The sequence below is a fragment of the Rhea pennata genome, chromosome 13 (genome assembly GCF_028389875.1).
Source record: "Rhea pennata isolate bPtePen1 chromosome 13, bPtePen1.pri, whole genome shotgun sequence".
NCBI lineage: Eukaryota > Metazoa > Chordata > Aves > Rheiformes > Rheidae > Rhea > Rhea pennata.
In genome coordinates this window covers 24,366,505-24,384,648 of record NC_084675.1, presented here as the reverse complement: position 1 = coordinate 24,384,648, position 18,144 = coordinate 24,366,505, and the positions used below count along the sequence as shown (strand labels likewise).

At 42.8% G+C, this 18,144-nt stretch overlaps 1 protein-coding gene across 1 annotated transcript in view; it reads right to left on the bottom strand.

The window, feature by feature from the left end:
• Positions 1 to 453: 453 nt before the first annotated feature.
• PHLPP2 (PH domain and leucine rich repeat protein phosphatase 2) overlaps positions 454 to 18,144 on the bottom strand; it is a 42,716-nt gene continuing 25,025 nt past the window's right edge. The window contains exons 8-19 of the mRNA XM_062586628.1: positions 17,378 to 17,608; positions 16,467 to 16,669; positions 15,886 to 15,946; positions 15,043 to 15,138; positions 12,857 to 13,012; positions 11,903 to 12,103; positions 9,807 to 9,969; positions 9,079 to 9,209; positions 8,570 to 8,680; positions 7,919 to 8,107; positions 7,553 to 7,784; positions 454 to 5,642 (exon numbers count right to left, since the gene is read on the bottom strand). Of these exons, the coding sequence (XP_062442612.1) occupies positions 4,500 to 5,642; positions 7,553 to 7,784; positions 7,919 to 8,107; positions 8,570 to 8,680; positions 9,079 to 9,209; positions 9,807 to 9,969; positions 11,903 to 12,103; positions 12,857 to 13,012; positions 15,043 to 15,138; positions 15,886 to 15,946; positions 16,467 to 16,669; positions 17,378 to 17,608 (2,917 nt within the window). The 3' untranslated portion in view covers positions 454 to 4,499. The remainder of the gene's footprint in view (positions 5,643 to 7,552; positions 7,785 to 7,918; positions 8,108 to 8,569; positions 8,681 to 9,078; positions 9,210 to 9,806; positions 9,970 to 11,902; positions 12,104 to 12,856; positions 13,013 to 15,042; positions 15,139 to 15,885; positions 15,947 to 16,466; positions 16,670 to 17,377; positions 17,609 to 18,144) is intronic.

Here is an 18,144-nt window from a genome sequence, read left to right as displayed (position 1 = left end):
GCTTTGTCTTAGATTTATCTCCAGTTTCACTGGCACCACTGACTAAATCTTCATGATTTCTGAAGTCTGAAATACTGGTTGGAAGTAGAGATACAAAAGCAGAAGAAATATTCTTAACAGTAACACTCCAAGTACTTCTGGCTTTATTTGATTTCTCCTCCTTCTTAGTAGTTACTAAGCTACTTCAGAGAGTAGCACTACCATTTAGAATTAGTCTACTGGGCAGGATTCCTCTTGTCAGGGAACAGAAAGCTGCCTAATGCTTGGTACTTACGAAGTCTACCTTCACAGTGTCCTGCAAGTAGCTTATGCAGGGGAGGCTGTTGAGTGGAAGTAACCACACAGAGCTCAGTGAAGAAGCTCTTATGATGTGGCTATGGCTAGCCACAGCTATGCTTGACTGGAATATTGCACAAATTCCATCCAGTGCAGTAATGGAACCAGAATATATAGTTAGATGAAAGTAAAAATCTTTATTGCTAAGTTAGCTGAAAAGTTGATGCAAAAATATTCTTCCTTCCTGAACTGTTCTGTGCATCTGAATAAAGAATCAATGGAATAGTGTTTTCCAGCAGTCTTAACACCATTTGCCTCTCTGAAGCAATACACACAGGCTACAGTGCTGAAGGTGCATTCAGTAAACAACCTACTCCCATATACAATGAAGAAGGGATTATTATAGCTTCATGCTAGAATGGAATACATAAAAGTCTCAATTTTAAAACAAAAAGCATGGATAAAAAGATTATTTTATAAACAACAGAATGTGCTGCAATTTTTCTTTAACATGCTCCGGCTCATGTGAATCAAGTTAAAAAAGATAATATTTAAAAATAAAAACAAAAGAAACAACCACACTACAAGTCTTCAGATGGCAAGAGAACAGCAGACAATGATCGCACAAAACCAAAGATGTGAACCTACTGCCTGAAAAAGGCCCTTTGGCAAGTGACGTGAAAGCCATCACCATCCAGGAAAGAGTGCAAAAGCTCCTGAAGTTCAAGGGCCTTAGGTGTGGCTGAATGTCCTGTGTACTAGCAGGACCGCAGGCTGCAAAGCCGCCTCTCCCCCAGAAAGGGAAATGTTTGCTGCTGCTTTGAAAACTTCACCTTCCCATCTAGTTCAGGAGTCCAATCAAATTCCAGGAATCTGTAGTGCTGCCTCCACCTGGCCTGTTCCACATGCTGGGAGCAATTTGGAAGCTATCCTTTATCCTTAATACTCTGGCATCAGCCACTCCTTACTGGAGGACTGGATTCAGCAAAAAATTCCTTTTGCTGAAGCCGTACTGGAAAGGATAGAGCAAACAGGTCAGTGCTTTCAAAGTACCTGTTTTTGGTGAGCATGTTCATCAGCAGGGCCAGCATTACTGAAGAGATGGATACACTCTAACCCACTAGCCAAACCTGCCTGTGCTCCCTGCAACACGGCAGGCCTGGCATTACCCTCAGAAGGGACAAGAGTGTGTCTGATGACCTCAAGCTCATAACCCCTCTCCAACAGTAAGTTCATTTAGTCTGATAATTAATGAATGGGACATTCTTAGTGCTGTGGCTCTGTGGAGATGATGCATCTGTGCAACAACCACATACAAAATTCAGAGAAGAGACTGGAAAAGAACAGAAAGGGAAGTGGGTTAACACTTTCTATCCCTTGCTGTGACTCCATCACTAGACTTGCCTATTCTTATTCATCGCACACACAGCAGTGCTCCTAAGGAACTTGAAATATAAGGTGGTGTTAATAGGTAGGGTGAGGAAGACAAGGTAGAGGCTTCCTGCATCTAAGGAAGCAGAAAAACAAATGGCAGCAGAGGGGAGCACTCAGGCTGTGCTGTCCAGAATCAGACAAGCAGTTCATAAATCAGCATAGAAAGACCAGAGGAAGCTGTGGATTCTATGTAGTGTTTGAGAGAATAAGTCATGTCCTTCCAGCTCACACCCACAGAAAATAGCAGCTGGTTGTACTAAACCTTCTTTCTGTTTCAAAACCAGAAACAACATTGGAGAAAAGGCTAAGTGGAAATTCCTTGGACTCCATTTTGCCACTCCCATGAGGAAGAGCAGCTAAACCATCTTGTATGCTCCAAGATGGAGCTTTCTGTTTTTCTTAATCCTGTCCTTTTGCCGCTGAGCTGAATAGAGCCATTCATGACAAACTTCCTGCAGTGCTACTGGTTCAGACTGGCATCTGGACCACTGGACTTTCCACATCAGTGCAAGAAATAAAGACCCGATTCGCATTAATATGTGCCACTCTCCTAGTGCAAAGTTTGTCACAGTCTTATGCAGAAAATGGAGCACATTTCTGCATCTGCTTCACACTGAACAGAAGCTGTTTTGCAGCCCTGTTGTCAGGTTTCAGAAACTGATAGGTTGGGCAGAGATTTTTGATAAAATTATCACCAGTGAAAGAATTAAAGGTAACTGTCAAACATACTGGAATGAGCCTTTTCTGTATACTTATATAAAGAGAACCTCAAAGAATTTTTATTTTTAGCTTTTAAATCTTTTCCTTTTGTTGATTCCTGAGGATTCAAAATGCTGATGATCCTGTGATTCTAGGAATAAACTTTTCTCTTTGTTTCCAAATGAAATAGACACTTAAAAAAACTGTTCTCTTCTGCATGGTAAAAATGCATTTTTCCTAGTGAAAAAAAAAAAATTCAAGGAGCTCTGAAATCTGAGTGAAACTCTGTTAGATTATGTCACAAAATCTATGTTGTGAGAATCCAACAAGTTGTCTACACAGTATCTCCTTTTGAGCAACACCTGAATTTCATCCAAAATCATAGAATCATAGAATGGTAAGGTTGGGACCTCTGGAGATCATCTAGTCCAACCCTCAGCGTAGCCCATACGGGGATTGAACCTGCGACCTTGGCATTCACAGCACCACGCTCTAACAAAATACACAACTCAAATCCTTCAGAACTCTTGAGAAAAAACTTTCAGGTTTTTCTTCATAAATATAATTAATGAAGAAGAAAAGGCACTAGCCCATGTTACAATCAGGGTTATTACACCACTGATGTGACTAGGGCAGCTGCTTCCAGCTTGGGAAGACATCTGCACACTACAGCAGTGGTCTCTTCACGACACTTTCTGAAGATGATGACATAGGCAGCCAATTGATGCCCTGTGTAAAGAACCTTAAAGGAATCACAGTGCATATGCTGAGCAGACACTAGACAGTTTACCATTAGTGGAACTGTTTTAAACACCTCCTTCCCAGTGCTGATACAGATGTTCTTAAGGTGAAAAAACTCCATTTTTCCTTTTGCATTGAAAACTAAGCAGAAACAAGTATGCTTTCACCTTGTTTGCTGCCAGTTTGGGCATGTACCATAAAATGCAGGTGGCTGTGGATTTGCGAAATGACTCCCGCTTTCAGAAGCAAGCAAAGATGCTGTGGCTGAAGAGGTTTATGCTGGTGGAATAGATCACTGTATGCTTCCTCAGCATATGAGGGGCAGCCCAACTGCTCACTAGCCTTAGACCAGCGCACCACTGCTCACATCTACGCTTCCTGTAGACTGAGTACCTCACCAAAATGAGAAGGAGCTCTTGGTTTCATCCCATATCTTCTGGATATAGGAATTCTCTACTGTGATGCATCGATGATGGAGGTGGCCAAGCTGCAGGAATGGGTCTGAGCCCTGCAGCTATGAACACTACCTCTATAGATTACATCAATCAACAAGCCCACTGTTGATCTCCTGTGCTCCACATAAAACATCAGCAGGCATCCACTTACGACCCAGCTGTATATTTCCTCATCCTGCTTAGGCTGTCCCCATCAAACCCCTTTTTCTTCCCTGCACCAGTGCTTATCAGGAGGGCACTGGTACCCTGAATTTTCCAGGGCCCTAATAATACTCACTGAGAAAAGCCCCTCCCACATCTGCTGTGGACAGGGTCACCAGAGCGCTCTCTCCTCTGACCCTAATAAAGTGCTGGGCTGATGGGGAGAATAGCCTGAGTGCAATCAATGAAAGTGCTTGCAATGCATGTAGGAAGCCACTCTTGGGTCAGCCTCATTGCAACTAGCTGTATTCTTTCAAGGAAAAACAAAGTTAGGTGCTGTCAAGGGGCTGGGTCAGAAATATTCACATGACTCCGAATACTGCATGTGCGCCTTAGCAGCCTCCTCACTACCTACACAGATGCCAGCCTCTCACCTGCAGGGCTGGCAGAACCTCAGGGGAAAGGAGTTATTGGTAGATGTTGAAACACCTGCCTTCTTCCTAGCACTTGCACAATTTCCAGGCAGTCCCTAACAGAGCTCAGCTGCTGGTCTGAATGCTCATAGAATAGCTGAAGCTCTACAGTGAAAACCGGACAGCCCAGACATTAGCACTCCCAAATCTTCCTCTGTTCCACTGAGGAAGCAGCAGATGCCTGTACTCCTTACAGATCCCAGATCCCCTTGGAGGGCAAGACAACCCCTATGGGACAGGGCTTCCTGGGACAGACAATGTGGGAGCAGTACTTATAAGGTTACAAAGCTGTATCAAACTCCTCTGGCAGAGCCGCTGCAGGCTCCTCTTTCTGCTCCTGATCTGCTCCATTCTCCTGGTGCTGCTTCATTTGTTCCTTCACTTCCTCCTCCAGACCAGGTGGCACCACAAACTGATCTTCTGGCTCCATCTGGGATGGAGCAGCAAAATAGCCTGTTTTCTTCTTGGGTGCCTCTGTGGCTACTTCGATGAGGTCAAGGCTCTCCTCCAAGGGCACTATGGAGCCATTGGAAAGCTTCTTTCCATAGAGACAGCATGTGGAAGGTGATTTCTGCAGTTCACACTTCTCCTTGACTCCGGCCTGCACAGTGTTGCTGTTTACACTGTTCTGTCTCTGAATCATGAGGACAAGCCCATCAGAGTCATCCTCTGGCACTGCAGCAGAGGAGCTGTATTCTGCAACAGAGGGTTCAAACTCCAGCCCCTTTCCTTTACAACAGTGGATGTCCACCTCCACTTCCACTTTACTGCCATTCGTCATGACACCCTCCACAGGCTGCTCATCATCGCTATCCAGCCCATTGTCAGACTGGTTACTAGAGAATGTGGCACAGGAAGGTTGGCGCTGAAAGATGCTTGAGGGGAGTACAGGATGTAGGCTGCAACGTCGCTCTTGTCGTGGTAGCAAGCTGCCCTCAAGACCAGCAGCACTGTGTTCATCTGAAGCAGTAGAGCCTACCTCACTGCTAACCTCAGAAGCAGACAGTTCACTGCTGAACTCTGAAGCAATTCCACTGCTAGAGGAAGGTGTCGCTAGTTTGGTTGTGGCTGAACTAAATCCCCCAGAGCCTGGCAGAGTGAGTCCATGCATCTCGCAAGTGCAGCTGTCCTCACTAATGTTCAGGCACACCACCATTGCACCTAAGTTGTCTTGGCAACCATAGCTTTGGGCTAAAGTGCAGAGTTTCTTTGCGGCAGCTAGCGGATCATGTAGATGGCGCACAGCTGAAATAGCCTCTGTGTAAGAAAGGTACTCCCAGAGAGCTTTGTTCCCCAGAAGTAGCAACTCATCTTGTACAGTCAGTGGAATGCAACTGACATGCGGCTTGGGCAGGATCCAGGGATGCAAGTATGTGCAGCCCAGCATGCGAGTACAGCAAGTCACACCATTAACCTTGTTGTCCTGCAAACAAAAAGAAATGTAACAGTGGCATTAGGCCTACCACAGATCATTCTGAGAATAGTCTTTCTCTTGCACACATACAGGTTTGGAGCCCTTGAGAAATGCCAGTGCAACACAGACACAGCTAAGTCAGCTACAAATCTAGGAACAAGGGATCAGGGTACAGGTACTTCAGTGCAGACATTCACAGTACCTATCATCCCCCATACTGGCAGTAACAAAGTGTTACCCAACAAGCATTTTGCTGCATTCTATGTGCATGTTATAATGAATCTTTTGAAATGTGCAACTGAAATACCTGCAACACACTAGTCAGAGAATCTCACTTATGGCTCTTGAATGAAACTCGTTTTTTAACTATGAGTGAGATTAAGACTTTCTACTTTCTCATTGCAAGGCAGATTATCCAAGCATTAAATAATTTCTGTGCATTTTTTGAACTATTTCCAACTTTGTTAACATGCATTCTGAAGCACGGACATTATACCCCGAGGAAGAAAATAGCAAGTAGTGATCATACTAATGCTGTAAGTTGGAGGTATTACTTATCTCCATTCTATTTCCACCAGATAGTCTTCTGGCTCACTAGTACAAGGCCAGCCTTCAATCTCCTGGATACAAAATTACTGACAGAACCCTCAGTCTCTTTTCTAGGTCAGTGCATACAGAGCACACAGTTTCCCTAGTGTTCTTGCCTGTGTTTTAACTTCTTGCATATTAAGTAGCATATTGTTCACATGAGCCCATGCGCTCAAATAATCCAGAATAAAGCACAGCACTGACTCATACAAATCAGAATTTACAACTTCATCAATTTATGTACCCTCTACATGTTCTTAAATATTGCTGATTATTATTATTATAAAGAAGCAGCAGAGAACACATGCAAAGAAGTCTCCTTAGACAACGATTTCATTTGCAAGGTATTTTTAAAAACCCACTTATCACCTAGTTTTTAAATCACTTGGTGTGCTACATTGATCAGAATGCTGTGAAATACAGAGCCTCATAGAGCTGTAATACATTTAGAGACTATCCCTGACAGAAAAAAAGCTTTTGATCTCACTTATCAGACAAATCTGATACTTTTTAAGAGACTTACTGTACATAAAATTAATATGACTGACACAGACTTCTCAGTTCTTAACTGACTGCATTCTGGATCAATGCTGACATTAACCAAATTAGCATCAACTAAGGCCTCTACAAATTTCCAACTCATCTGTTTGGCACATGCTAGCTATTTTCCAGTTCTTTGGAACTTCCCTGTTATTTCCAAATTAAAAAAGAAAAAAAAGAGAGAGCTATTTATCCATAAATTGTTTTAATACTTTTGCAGAAAAAACTAATATTTGCCTTTTCTGCATTAAAATTTCCACATGTAGTATACTCAATATCCATGTTCTGCATGTCTCAAGAGCCACTAATTCTCTACTTTTATTGAGGAAAAAATGGAAGAACTCCAAGGAGAGATACTTGAGTCATACTTTCCAAGAGGTACCAAAGACAGACTAGATATTTCATGGCTTTTGACACAGGATGATATTCCAGGCCTCGCTCTGTTGCCCAGAGTGGCTCTTCTCCACCCTCACCCAGGTCTTGCTCTGTATCATGTACTTCCTTTCCTTTAGCTTTTTACCTATTTTCTTCTCCCCTACTTCTTCCTTAAACCATCCTTTGTGTCCTGTATCTATCATTCTCAGGCCCTGATGGGCATTTTAGGAACACATCATATTGAATAGTTAATTAGCAAGAGAAACAGAACAAGAAGTAACAGACAAGTGATCCCAACATCTTTATGCGAACCTTGCCAAGCTGTATTGCACAGCCAGCAGAGCCCAGCATGGCATGTACTCAAATCATGCCTTTACTGGAGGGTAGAAGCTGAAGTGAAGAAAGTCCAAACCAACCTCTGTTATAATGGCTTTTTGCTCCTTGACTCTCTTGGCTTCTTCTGAACATTGTTCAAGACTGAAGACCTTGGAGAGAGGCAGTGGTTTTCCACTTCGACACAAAATGGCTTGGCACGTCCCCACATTGGCCACTGTTAGAGAAAAGTTGCTGGCTGGATCAGCCACATCATGACGAATATAACAAAGGACAGCAGAGGAGCCCAGCTTCTGCCCAGCCATGCCCAGCTTCCTGTTGAAGAAGAAGGTGTAGGAAGGCTCCATACTTCAGTGACAGGCATTCTGGAAGGCTGTCTCACCCCACAAAGCACATTACATGATGTGCCTTTGCAGGTCCCACTGGGACCAGCTCGCTCACTGTCCTACCTGTGGGAGACCAAGAAGGTGTTGGACATGAACATCATGTCTGACTGCTGTACCTCCTCCAGGAGCACATCGGCCATGGTGCACTGCAGCAGGCGTGGCAACTCTTCATTCTTGTCACCATCAAACAAGCCATACACAGCCTCCACCCCCTCTGCAAAGCTCCCCAGGGCCAGGGACGACACACACAGCCTATCAGAAAAGCATACAGACAAAGTTAATCTGTCTCAAAGGATTACACTATCCCTGTCACTACAGCCATCAGACACCTTCCTATGAGTGCTGTTCTCACAGAGCAGCAAAGCCACTGTCCCTTTGCCCACTGCTCCATAAGATGTATAGCTTCCGGTTACTACTAGAACTCCTGGACTCTCCTTGTCTGCACTGGGGAGAGAGCCATGGACAGAGACCGCAAACAAGAGCAAAAGTATCTTGCTAGGGTGAGAAGCAAAGCCCAAGTATCCCAGGATAAGCATGAGAAATGAGGGAGAAGACAACAAGGAGACTTGAGTTACCAGGACTGAGAAAGAGATCCAGGGAGACAGAGGGATGGATGAGCTACCCAGTAAAGCAAGTCTGCTTGGGTGTTAGCAGTGTGCCCAGCTTAGCACTCTGAGGACACAGTGTCAGGGTCCAGCAGACCACAATACTCACTTATTTCTTTGGCCTGCCATCTCAGCTACCCCATGATTCCAGAAGGTAGAAGTGAGTCCTGAGTCTGCTATGAGGGAGGACTTAGCGTCAATCTTCAGTGTAGTAATGTGACTATGGAGAGAGAAAAAAAATCATTCTTTCCTAGACCCCACTGAACAGCTTGTGGCCAAAAGACCGCATACAGTCTAGAGTTTTGGACAGAAGCCGGTGGAAAAAACTGCATCGAGGAAAGGAGGTTAAGGACTTGGCCTTCTAGAGCTGTCTGGTAGTTTATGCAAGAGACAGCTGGGAGACCCTCATATGACCTAAGAAGTTTTCCGATTGCTCTGCTGATACAGACCCAGCCTTTATCCTTGTCACAAGATAGAAAGCTTCAGGTGCCTTAGGTGAGGAACACTGTAACATCTTGCAGTGCTGCAATACACACAAGAGTATCCCATTCCCCCTCCTGGGACAGTGTTACCCTTCCCTGTGCAGGTCACTACAGGCCTGGCATCTCAATGGCTCACCTGAAGATATCCAATGTCTTGTGTTCTAGCACCAGGTTTGTGTTTCCGGTCAGGTCCAATTCTTGCAAGGCACTGGGCAGTACCTCAGGGATCAGGATTTCAGTTAATTCATTGCAGCTCAAGTCTACAAACTGCAGTATCAGAAAAGCACAATGAAAAAGGAACTATTTTCTGTTCCCTCATGGGATCAGTTACTTGAGTGCTCCTTTCTAATATCACATGGTCTTTACCTCTATAGATTAACTCTGTTTCCCTTGCCCCCATGACTCTGTTATCCTTGCACCTCTCGAGACTCCATTGCTACTTTTCTTACTCACCACTCATCATATCCCACAAGGAGGCTGTGAAAAATGGGGCTGGCCTATCAGTAGATGAGTAACTTATAAGTAGCAAATACTTATAGCCTGCAATAGCCAGGACCCCAACATTGAAAGAATAGGTCTCACTAAAGATAATACAAGGCCCATACATTTACCTACCTATACAATACTTCCTAACTGCCTCAAATGATACATCAGAAATATACCAAGTTCGAAACAGATCAAGGTGAATAAGAGATGAACCATCCTTGTTCAACTAAGATAAATGATAGATTTAGAACACATATTCTATACCGTCAGGCTGATCAAGCAAAATGCTGGCATCTCTAGTTCCTCTCCTATCAATTACTTTCCATTCTCCCACCCAAACCTCACTCTGATATCTCTTTACTCTCTCTATAAGAATACCTGAATATGGGGCAAATGCAGGATCTCTGGAAAGATGCTGATTTCATTAGAATGTGCAATGAGTGTATGAAGTAGTTTGCAGTTTGCCACTGTTGTGGGAATTGTTTTCAGTTTGTTGCCACTGAGATTCAGCTCTTCCAAGTGCTCCAGCTTACTCAGTTTGCTGAAAGAGAAACAAAAGTATACCATACCTTACAGACCAGAACTTGTCACCTTCTGAATCGGCAGACACAGAATCCACAGACACTGTCCTTTACCAGTGACATTTCTGATTCATTAATAGAAGACAGTAAATCCAAAGAGATGCTGTAATAAGATCTGGGGATCCCCAGATACCAGACTTGGATTATACAAGAGACAGTTCCCTTCGTCACCAACTCCTACAGCACTAAAGCAGAGGGTTGTGATATCTGAATTTGAAAACTTGCAGGACATATAAACTGCATGACATCACTTTCAAAAAGAAGTGCTAAAAGGGCTTTTCAGCCTATTAGTGAAACCATTTAGGAAATCATGAAAACTAGAAAATCTCAGATGATTGAAAAAAGCTAAGTTGTATAAGTGCACTTTGTAGGAATAAACAGATTTATCTAGAAGTGGTTATTTAGCCTGGCACCAGGTCCAGGCAGAATCATGGCAAGGCTGGCGTAGATGCAATCAATACCAAATTAATTGTGCTAACATAGTTAATGAAAAACAAACAAACAAAACTTATACTTTTGTGCTAATTTAATGTTTTTTTCTTTAAATGAGACTATAAATTCAGCTGACACAGAAGTCTACCATTATAGGATTAGCTCTATACTATATTCAGAAGAAACAAAAACATTCAATACCCCAAAATTGGATTGTGGAGGTCACTGAAAAGTAATAATGAATTAAAAATCATCATTCAATGAAAGTCCTTCTAGTAGAGTCTCTTCAGCAATGTATAACTGATTCACTGAGAGTCAAGTAGATCAAGGAATAATAAAAATATATACATACTCACAAAACAATACATAGTAAAATTTGCAGATATCTGGTGGAATTATGATTATCAACATATAGTAGTATGAACTATGTGGTAACCTTAACAGCACGTGATTTAAATTAGCAAAAGAATGTTATGCACATAGGAACTTCTTCCAGTCACAATTAGAGAGAAAACAATCCTCAGACTTATGTCTCCAAAAAAGTCTTACGCGTCAGATGAACTAGTACTCAGCACAAAACAGTGTATAAAAAGATGTCACCAGAAGGGAAATCAAGTAGGTGCTGAGAGCCCAAATTACCTCTGCTTTTGATTTTCAGTAGAGCTGTGTCCAGTTCTGCTATCCAAATACCCAGGAAAGCATTGAAAATTGATAACGGTTCAAAGATGAGCTACAAGAATGATGTAAGGCCCGGGAGCCTACTCATATGCTGAGAAGCTAAATACGCTGAGTCTATTTATCATACTGAATAGAAAGCTAAAGGTTTCTTAAGCTACACTTGGAAAATAGCTGATACTACATGACTTTCATATTAGAAGGACAGTGTGATTGGTTGATGGAAGAAGTTAAATATTTCTCACCAAAAATAAGATGCAGACTTACAAAACCAAGCGCAACAGAAACAACTTACTAGGAACACATGGGAGTCTCTAGTCTTTTAAGTTTTTACATTAAGCATGGATTTTTCTTTATTTCAACTCAGATTGTGAGCCTAGTATATAAATTAATTGATGAAATTTTATGACCTGTGTTGGGCACAGGTTCAGATAAGCCTGCATGATGGCCTTCTGGCCTCTCAATGAAAGGCCATGAAAAGTGAGTAACAGCAGCTCAGCAAGCCGCATGCCAGCAATTTTGAAAGTGTCAGAAATACTGCCCCCATCCTCCCACCCCCAAACATATTCACCACAACTCCTAGAAGGACAGGAACCACAGCAGCCAGCATTACTCTGAACCAATCACCCCTAGCAATGTGTTATTTCTCTGTGTGCCTCTGGGAACGGCAGGCTTTTGCCATCAAGCCGCAGAGATAGCATCTTGCTTTGATGCTGATCCAGACACAATCAGGCAGCCACATCTAGCTAGTAAGCACCATCTCCTCCACCAGCCTTATGTATTTACCTTGCAGGGAAGGTCTGTAGATTGTTGTTTGCCAGATGAAGGATCCGTAGGTTTAGGTGTCCCACCAAGACAGGGATGCATTGATCTGTGAGGTTATTATTGGTCAAGTAAAGCAGCTGCAGCATGCTCAGACTCTCCTCCCCTGTACATGCAGGGGGCAAGGACTCCAGGCTGTTTGCAGATGCATTCAGGTACCTGAGGCTAACCATAGCAAGTGCAAAAACCATCAGACTTCACATCATCTAAACCACTCCAAATAACAGTAGGACGAAGAGCTATAAAAATGCCTAGTGTGACAGAGCAACAGCATTACCCTGGAGGTCAGACAATACAGTGCAACAATGCTACTCACATTAAAATTTGTAAGTCTACAAATGGCTTATTTGCTACACAGCACTGCGAATGCACGCACCATTTTACAATAAACAGTCAGTACTGAAGAGCTCACGAGCTGAACCTGTGAGAGGGTCAGTAATAAGGAAGGGATGACTCATGTCTGAATAGATAAACATTTATGAGGGATTGTTTGTTCAGTAAGGGTCTCCCTTGCTGTTCTCTGAGGACCTGATGTACCTTCCACTGTAACATCTGAGAATCTGTATGACTTCTCTTTTGCACCTGAATTTGTACACTGGTTTAGAGACAAAGCTCTCTAGGCAGTAATATGGTATTAGAAGCAGCTGCAACTGAAGCTAATTCCCTGTTTGGCTGGTGAGTTAGGCAAGCCTCTGTTTTCCCATCATTAATCAGTGACATGGACTGATTCTTAAATCAGCTTGATGACTTCTCATGGCACCTGAATTACCTCCTCATAAAGCACATGTCCCATCATCTCTTACACAACCAGCAATAAAGCCTACAGCACCCCACAAGGATGGTCACGTAGATGCCACTATCAGCCTTTGCAGTTCCAAACGTAAGGCAGATAGAAGACAACATGCCACTGTCACTCACTTCAGAGCCTTGAGAAAGAGTGTCTCAGGGAGTGTAGTCACCAGGTTGTGCTGAAGGTCCAGCACCTCCAGTGGAATGTGTTCCAGCAGAAGTGGAAGGGTCTGCAGATAATTGTGCCCCACCATCAATTTCCGAAGGCTCAGGCTGCTGAGGATCCTAGAAAGACAGAGGGTTTACTACACCAATTTGATTCACTCCTCCTCATATCCCCAGAATGGGAGAAGGGGATATTTAACCAGCTCTAATTTGACTGTAGTGCTAAAGAAAACTAAAATACAGTGATCCATAAAATGCAACAAACCTGAAAAGCACATGTGGTAAGAGTGCTTCCCCTATGCCAACTTAGATTCAGAGTCTGAACAGCCTGCCCAGCCCTCCTGTTTTTATTTCTGAGGCTATTGTCACATTCTCGAGAATTGCAGTCTTCACTGAAATAAAAAGGCTCCATTCCCATTAACTGCAAAGAGAATTTCAGGAGTTTTGAGAAAGGATGCCTGAACACATCTGGACATAGCCTAAAACCGCCCTGTGCATTTGGGTGAGGTGATAACTTCGAACTGTATCCTGACAGCCTTGCACAGAAGAGCTTTGGACCCAAAAATGCTGGAGCAACATTAGGGCCAATTACTTCTATTTTCTTCTGTATGCTGTGGCTTCTTAACATTACTAATTACACTGAGCAAAGGGTCATGCAAATGCAGATGCACCAATTTCCATAGTCAAGTTGAATAATCCAGAGCTAGCTTGGGTATCTCCTCTCAACACTGTCTTGCATCACTTTGATATAATTCTGTTTTCCAATAACTAAGGGTAAAAGGCAACTTCATGGCAATCTATAAGCCTGTATGCAAGGCTCTTTATGCTATAGTCTGCTAGATTAACCTGATCAATGTCTGAAAGTCAAAGGTAGTGGAGTCCAAAGTGAGGGTAAGATATGCACCTACGGTGTTGACGACAAACACGTACTGGAAGAGCTCCCCGGTGGATATGGTAAATTCCAGTGCTTAGGATGGCCTGAGTTTCTTTTCACAACATACACTTATGTGTCTGGATTCTGCAGATTCTTTCTGCATACCATATTAAAATGGGTTTTTTTGGTATTTTTTTCCATCCTAGTGACAGGATGAGAGGCAACAGGCAAAATTCAAACACAAGAAGTTCCATAAAGAAACATTTTTTTACTGTGAGGATGACAGAGCACTGGAACACGTTGCCTAGAGAGGTTGTGAAATCTCCATCCTTGGGCAACAAGCTTTAGGTGACCCTCACTGAGCAGGGAGGGTGGCATAGATGATCTCCAGAGGTCCCTTCCAACCTCAACTGTTCTGTGATTCTGTGATCCATCTGCATGGCTAAAACTCTTTTCTAAATTCTCATCTCGTTCCTGCCACATCCTTTTATTGCCTTTGAGGTATACAGACTTGCCTTTAAGAGCCATTAAAGTGTTGCTGCAAAGATCATTTGCTGTGTCTGCTGCCTTAACTGTTCCAACTGCTTTCTGCATTTCTTCACTACAATCTACCCTTCAATTCAATACAATTTCAGTACAGCTTACTCCACAAATTGCCTCTCATTCCTTGCAACCACACCACACACCAAACACACTTCTTAGGCTAAGAACAGTTGTGCTTTGCTTCTCCCTTTGATACCTTTGGTACCTTGGAGAAATTGTTATCAATATCTGCAAACTTCTGTTAAGTTTTTGGTTTTCCTTTACTACATTTCTGCAAAAATTGGGAGGGGAGCAGGGATAAAGGAGGTGGCTGACACTGTTGTGAAAGCAGCCTTTGAGATCACCTATATCATGTCTCTGTGATCACCTATGAAAGGTAACAGATGAAACCTCTTGGGGGCAATGCAAGGCATATTAGTTGGTATTCACAGACACTATCATAACACAAATAAAGATAATTCATAGCAGTGTGTTCCAGTTCAGCTGCATATAACTGTAGCAGAAGCCAGAAGCACAGGATGAAATTATCTGATGCCTCTTATTCAAGAGGCTGACTCAGAAGTCAGTTCTTTCCAACTTTTGAAAGCAGAGTATTTTGGACAGTCTGTAACAGAGAAAGTTGATTATGCCTCTGCACAACAAGGAGTAAAACAACTGGATCAGCACTGCTTCTCTCTCCCCACTCAGCTCCTCATGGAAGAAAGCTCAGCTCTGTACAAAAAGTTTTGCTGACCTTGACGGGAGCTCCACAAGGAGGTTGTAGCTCACATCCAAAATCTCTAGTTTCTTTGCTTCACAGGCCCAGTCTGGAATACACTGCAGCTGATTGCTGAGAAGAGAAATGAGAAAAAGCTAGATACCACCACCCTATATGAAACATGTGCTCTTTGAACACTGCATGGCACTAATTACAGCCAAACCAAAATCAACAGGCTGGAAACAAACAGAAAAATCTGAGCCAGACGCATGGAATTTACCTCACAGTTAGCTATGTAATGCAAACCAAGCTGGTGCATGATCAGTAGAAAGTACCTATGCAAGACTACTGATTGGGCTTTTGTTTGTCTAGGGCACTGGCATCAACAGAACAGGCTACACAATGCTACTCTTCTAGTGGGCATCATCCCAGAACTGAAGCGAAAAGTGATCAAGTCCTCCTGCTCTCCCATTTCCATGTCTGATAATGCTACTCCAAGGGGAGACACGGGCAATACAGCTAAGTAGTGATCACTAGCAGCTACTCCAAACGCTTGCTCCAGAGGTTCCTACTATTCAGCCCAGTCAGCTACCACCAGTTCAGATGTCCCTACCTGGCTTTACCCCCCCTCCTCTGCTTACAGACTGTATCTGAAGGACAACCAGTCACCTAGACAGGTCAAACTTCTTCAAAGGGGCTTCTGGTCTGGGACATTTTCATCATTCTTCAGTGCTGGCATTTCTAGTTCTATTGTGAAGATGAAGTGTCTTCTCTTTATTGCTTTCAACTTTTTCAAAAGCTTAAAAGCTCAAAAAATTGCTGCAATAATCAAAGGTATTCAGATATTTGCTTTATATTCTGTAGTGTAAAGTCACTTACTGGGAGAGTTCCAGACATGTCAGTTGACCAGGAACTGGATAAACACTGACAGCTCTCAGACCTGATGAAGTTAAGCAAATAATTGTGACTGAAGAGCTCTAGAGGGAAAACAGCACAAAGTACCACACGTAGCATGCAGCACAGAACTAGACTAGCTAGCCAGTAAACCAGTGTCCCTGAACACTCTGCATCCCTGCTCAACCTTCCCAGAACAGTGTATACATTCCATGTTTGCCATATGGTGCTACAACTTCTCACCATCCCATGCTCCACCTGCCACATGGGGCACTTGAACAAGAAAGAACTGCACTTCCATGTGTGGACTCCCTCCCAGAGAGATCCCACTGGAAGACAAGTTCTTTGGAAAGTAATTCAGTATCGCAATCTCTCCCTGTTACTCCCTGATATAAGGCCTGTGCACTTATATCCATAATGTGATTCCTAGCAGCTGATCCCAGAAGACCCATCATGAACAGTCTCACTGGCATAACTACTTTTGTGTGGGAGAAGGCAAAGGGCTGTTTCCTTTGTTCCCAGGGCTTCAGAAGGAACAGGCAGGGAAAGGAGGCAAACAGACGTACAGTTGCTGTTGGCATAGAGGGCTCGAAGGGAGAAGCCACTCAGCGTCAACTCTTTCAGCTTATTCCGTTCACAGTGCAGTTGCTCCAGGCTGCTCAAGGAGCTCAGATCCAGATCTGTCAATTGATTGTCTCGTAAATCCATGTAGGTCACAGATTTATTCCCCTCTAGGCTGTCAACTGCTGCTCTCTTCAGGTTGTTCAGCCTAAATACTCAGAGATAAGAGTTACAAGTCAGAAAATAGAACACTGATCACACGGCATCAATAAGAACAGAGAAGAGAGAAGAGGAAGAAATCCTCAAGACTAACCCCAAAGATGAGACAGTGAGATGTACAAAAAGTAATGAGGAGCTTTCAGGAAGTGAATATAAAGAAAAATAATTCCTTCATCTGCACTGCTTTGTGAAACATTTACTTATTCTACAGCATTTAAGAGGTCCTGAAGACCACAGTCTAGAAACTAGAAGCCAAGTCAAGGGACAGCTACGTAGCATTGACAGAGGAAGATAATGCAGAGACTCAGTACTAGATTGTCTTGCCACAATCGCAATGTTCTTTGTCTCTTTCTGAGAGTTCTACAGATGGCAGCCTGAAGAATGAAGAATTACTGCATCTCTAAGGAAAAAAAAAGGCAAAATAAGGCTAGCAGAAACCAAAGAGCTATGAAACTCATTCAAAGACGAAACCAGAGGACTTGAGCCACCTTCAGTGGCTCAGGCATTGTTCAGTTAACCTTGTGTCTCTAAGTGAATTCTGTACACCTTCAGAAACAAAATGCCCTGAAAGCTTAAAAAAAAATCAGTAAGAAGAATTGCACATGGTTTACTACAAAACATACTAAAATTTACAGCTCCTCTGGTGTAAGGGGGAAGGGATAACCTGGTCTATACATATGTAGATTTCTCCCCTTACCTCAGATCTACACTTTTGATGTGGCTCATACGATTCAGAGCTGCAAGATCTAAGGTCTCCAGCAAGTTCCCTGCCAGGGCTAGTTTGTCCAATAGAATGAGTTTTTCACAAATTGCTGGCAGCTCACAGAAGTTATTGAAGGAAAGTGCAAGGCAACTAAGCTGTTGCAGACTTCCCAGCTCTTCTGGTAAGGATGTGAGAAAATTCCCATCAAGTAAGAAAGTCTGGAGACTGCAACAGGGAAAAAAAAAATCTTTGAAGAGGAAAGAGGAGCAAACATCACATTTAGCATTTTAGTGAATTACTTGTACAGCTAGCTGTTCTCAGTGTGGTTATTATTAATGGTACTTAATTGCTATTTCATTCTTATACATAAAGTTATTGAAATACTTACCACTCTCACTCAGCTAACACCAAATATATTTGGAACTGCATGTATGCAATATCAAAGAGTTCCAAATTTATTTTGGAGATAAACTTAAGGTTGTGCCAAATAACATAAGTTAACATAAGCAAAATACAAATCACTACCTATGATGTAAATATACAATACCTACTTAATCACTCGGATTTTTACAAACTATAAAGAACTCATGTAGCATGCTGGACAATCTTTAAAAGACCTATGCCAAACACAAAACAAGCAAGCAACAGCAGTAACAGTACAGACCTACCTTACAGTTTTAATGATATCACATCACCTAATAACAGCAGAAACATAATAAAAAATAACCACACCTTCATCATTCAAACTCTGGAGTCTAATA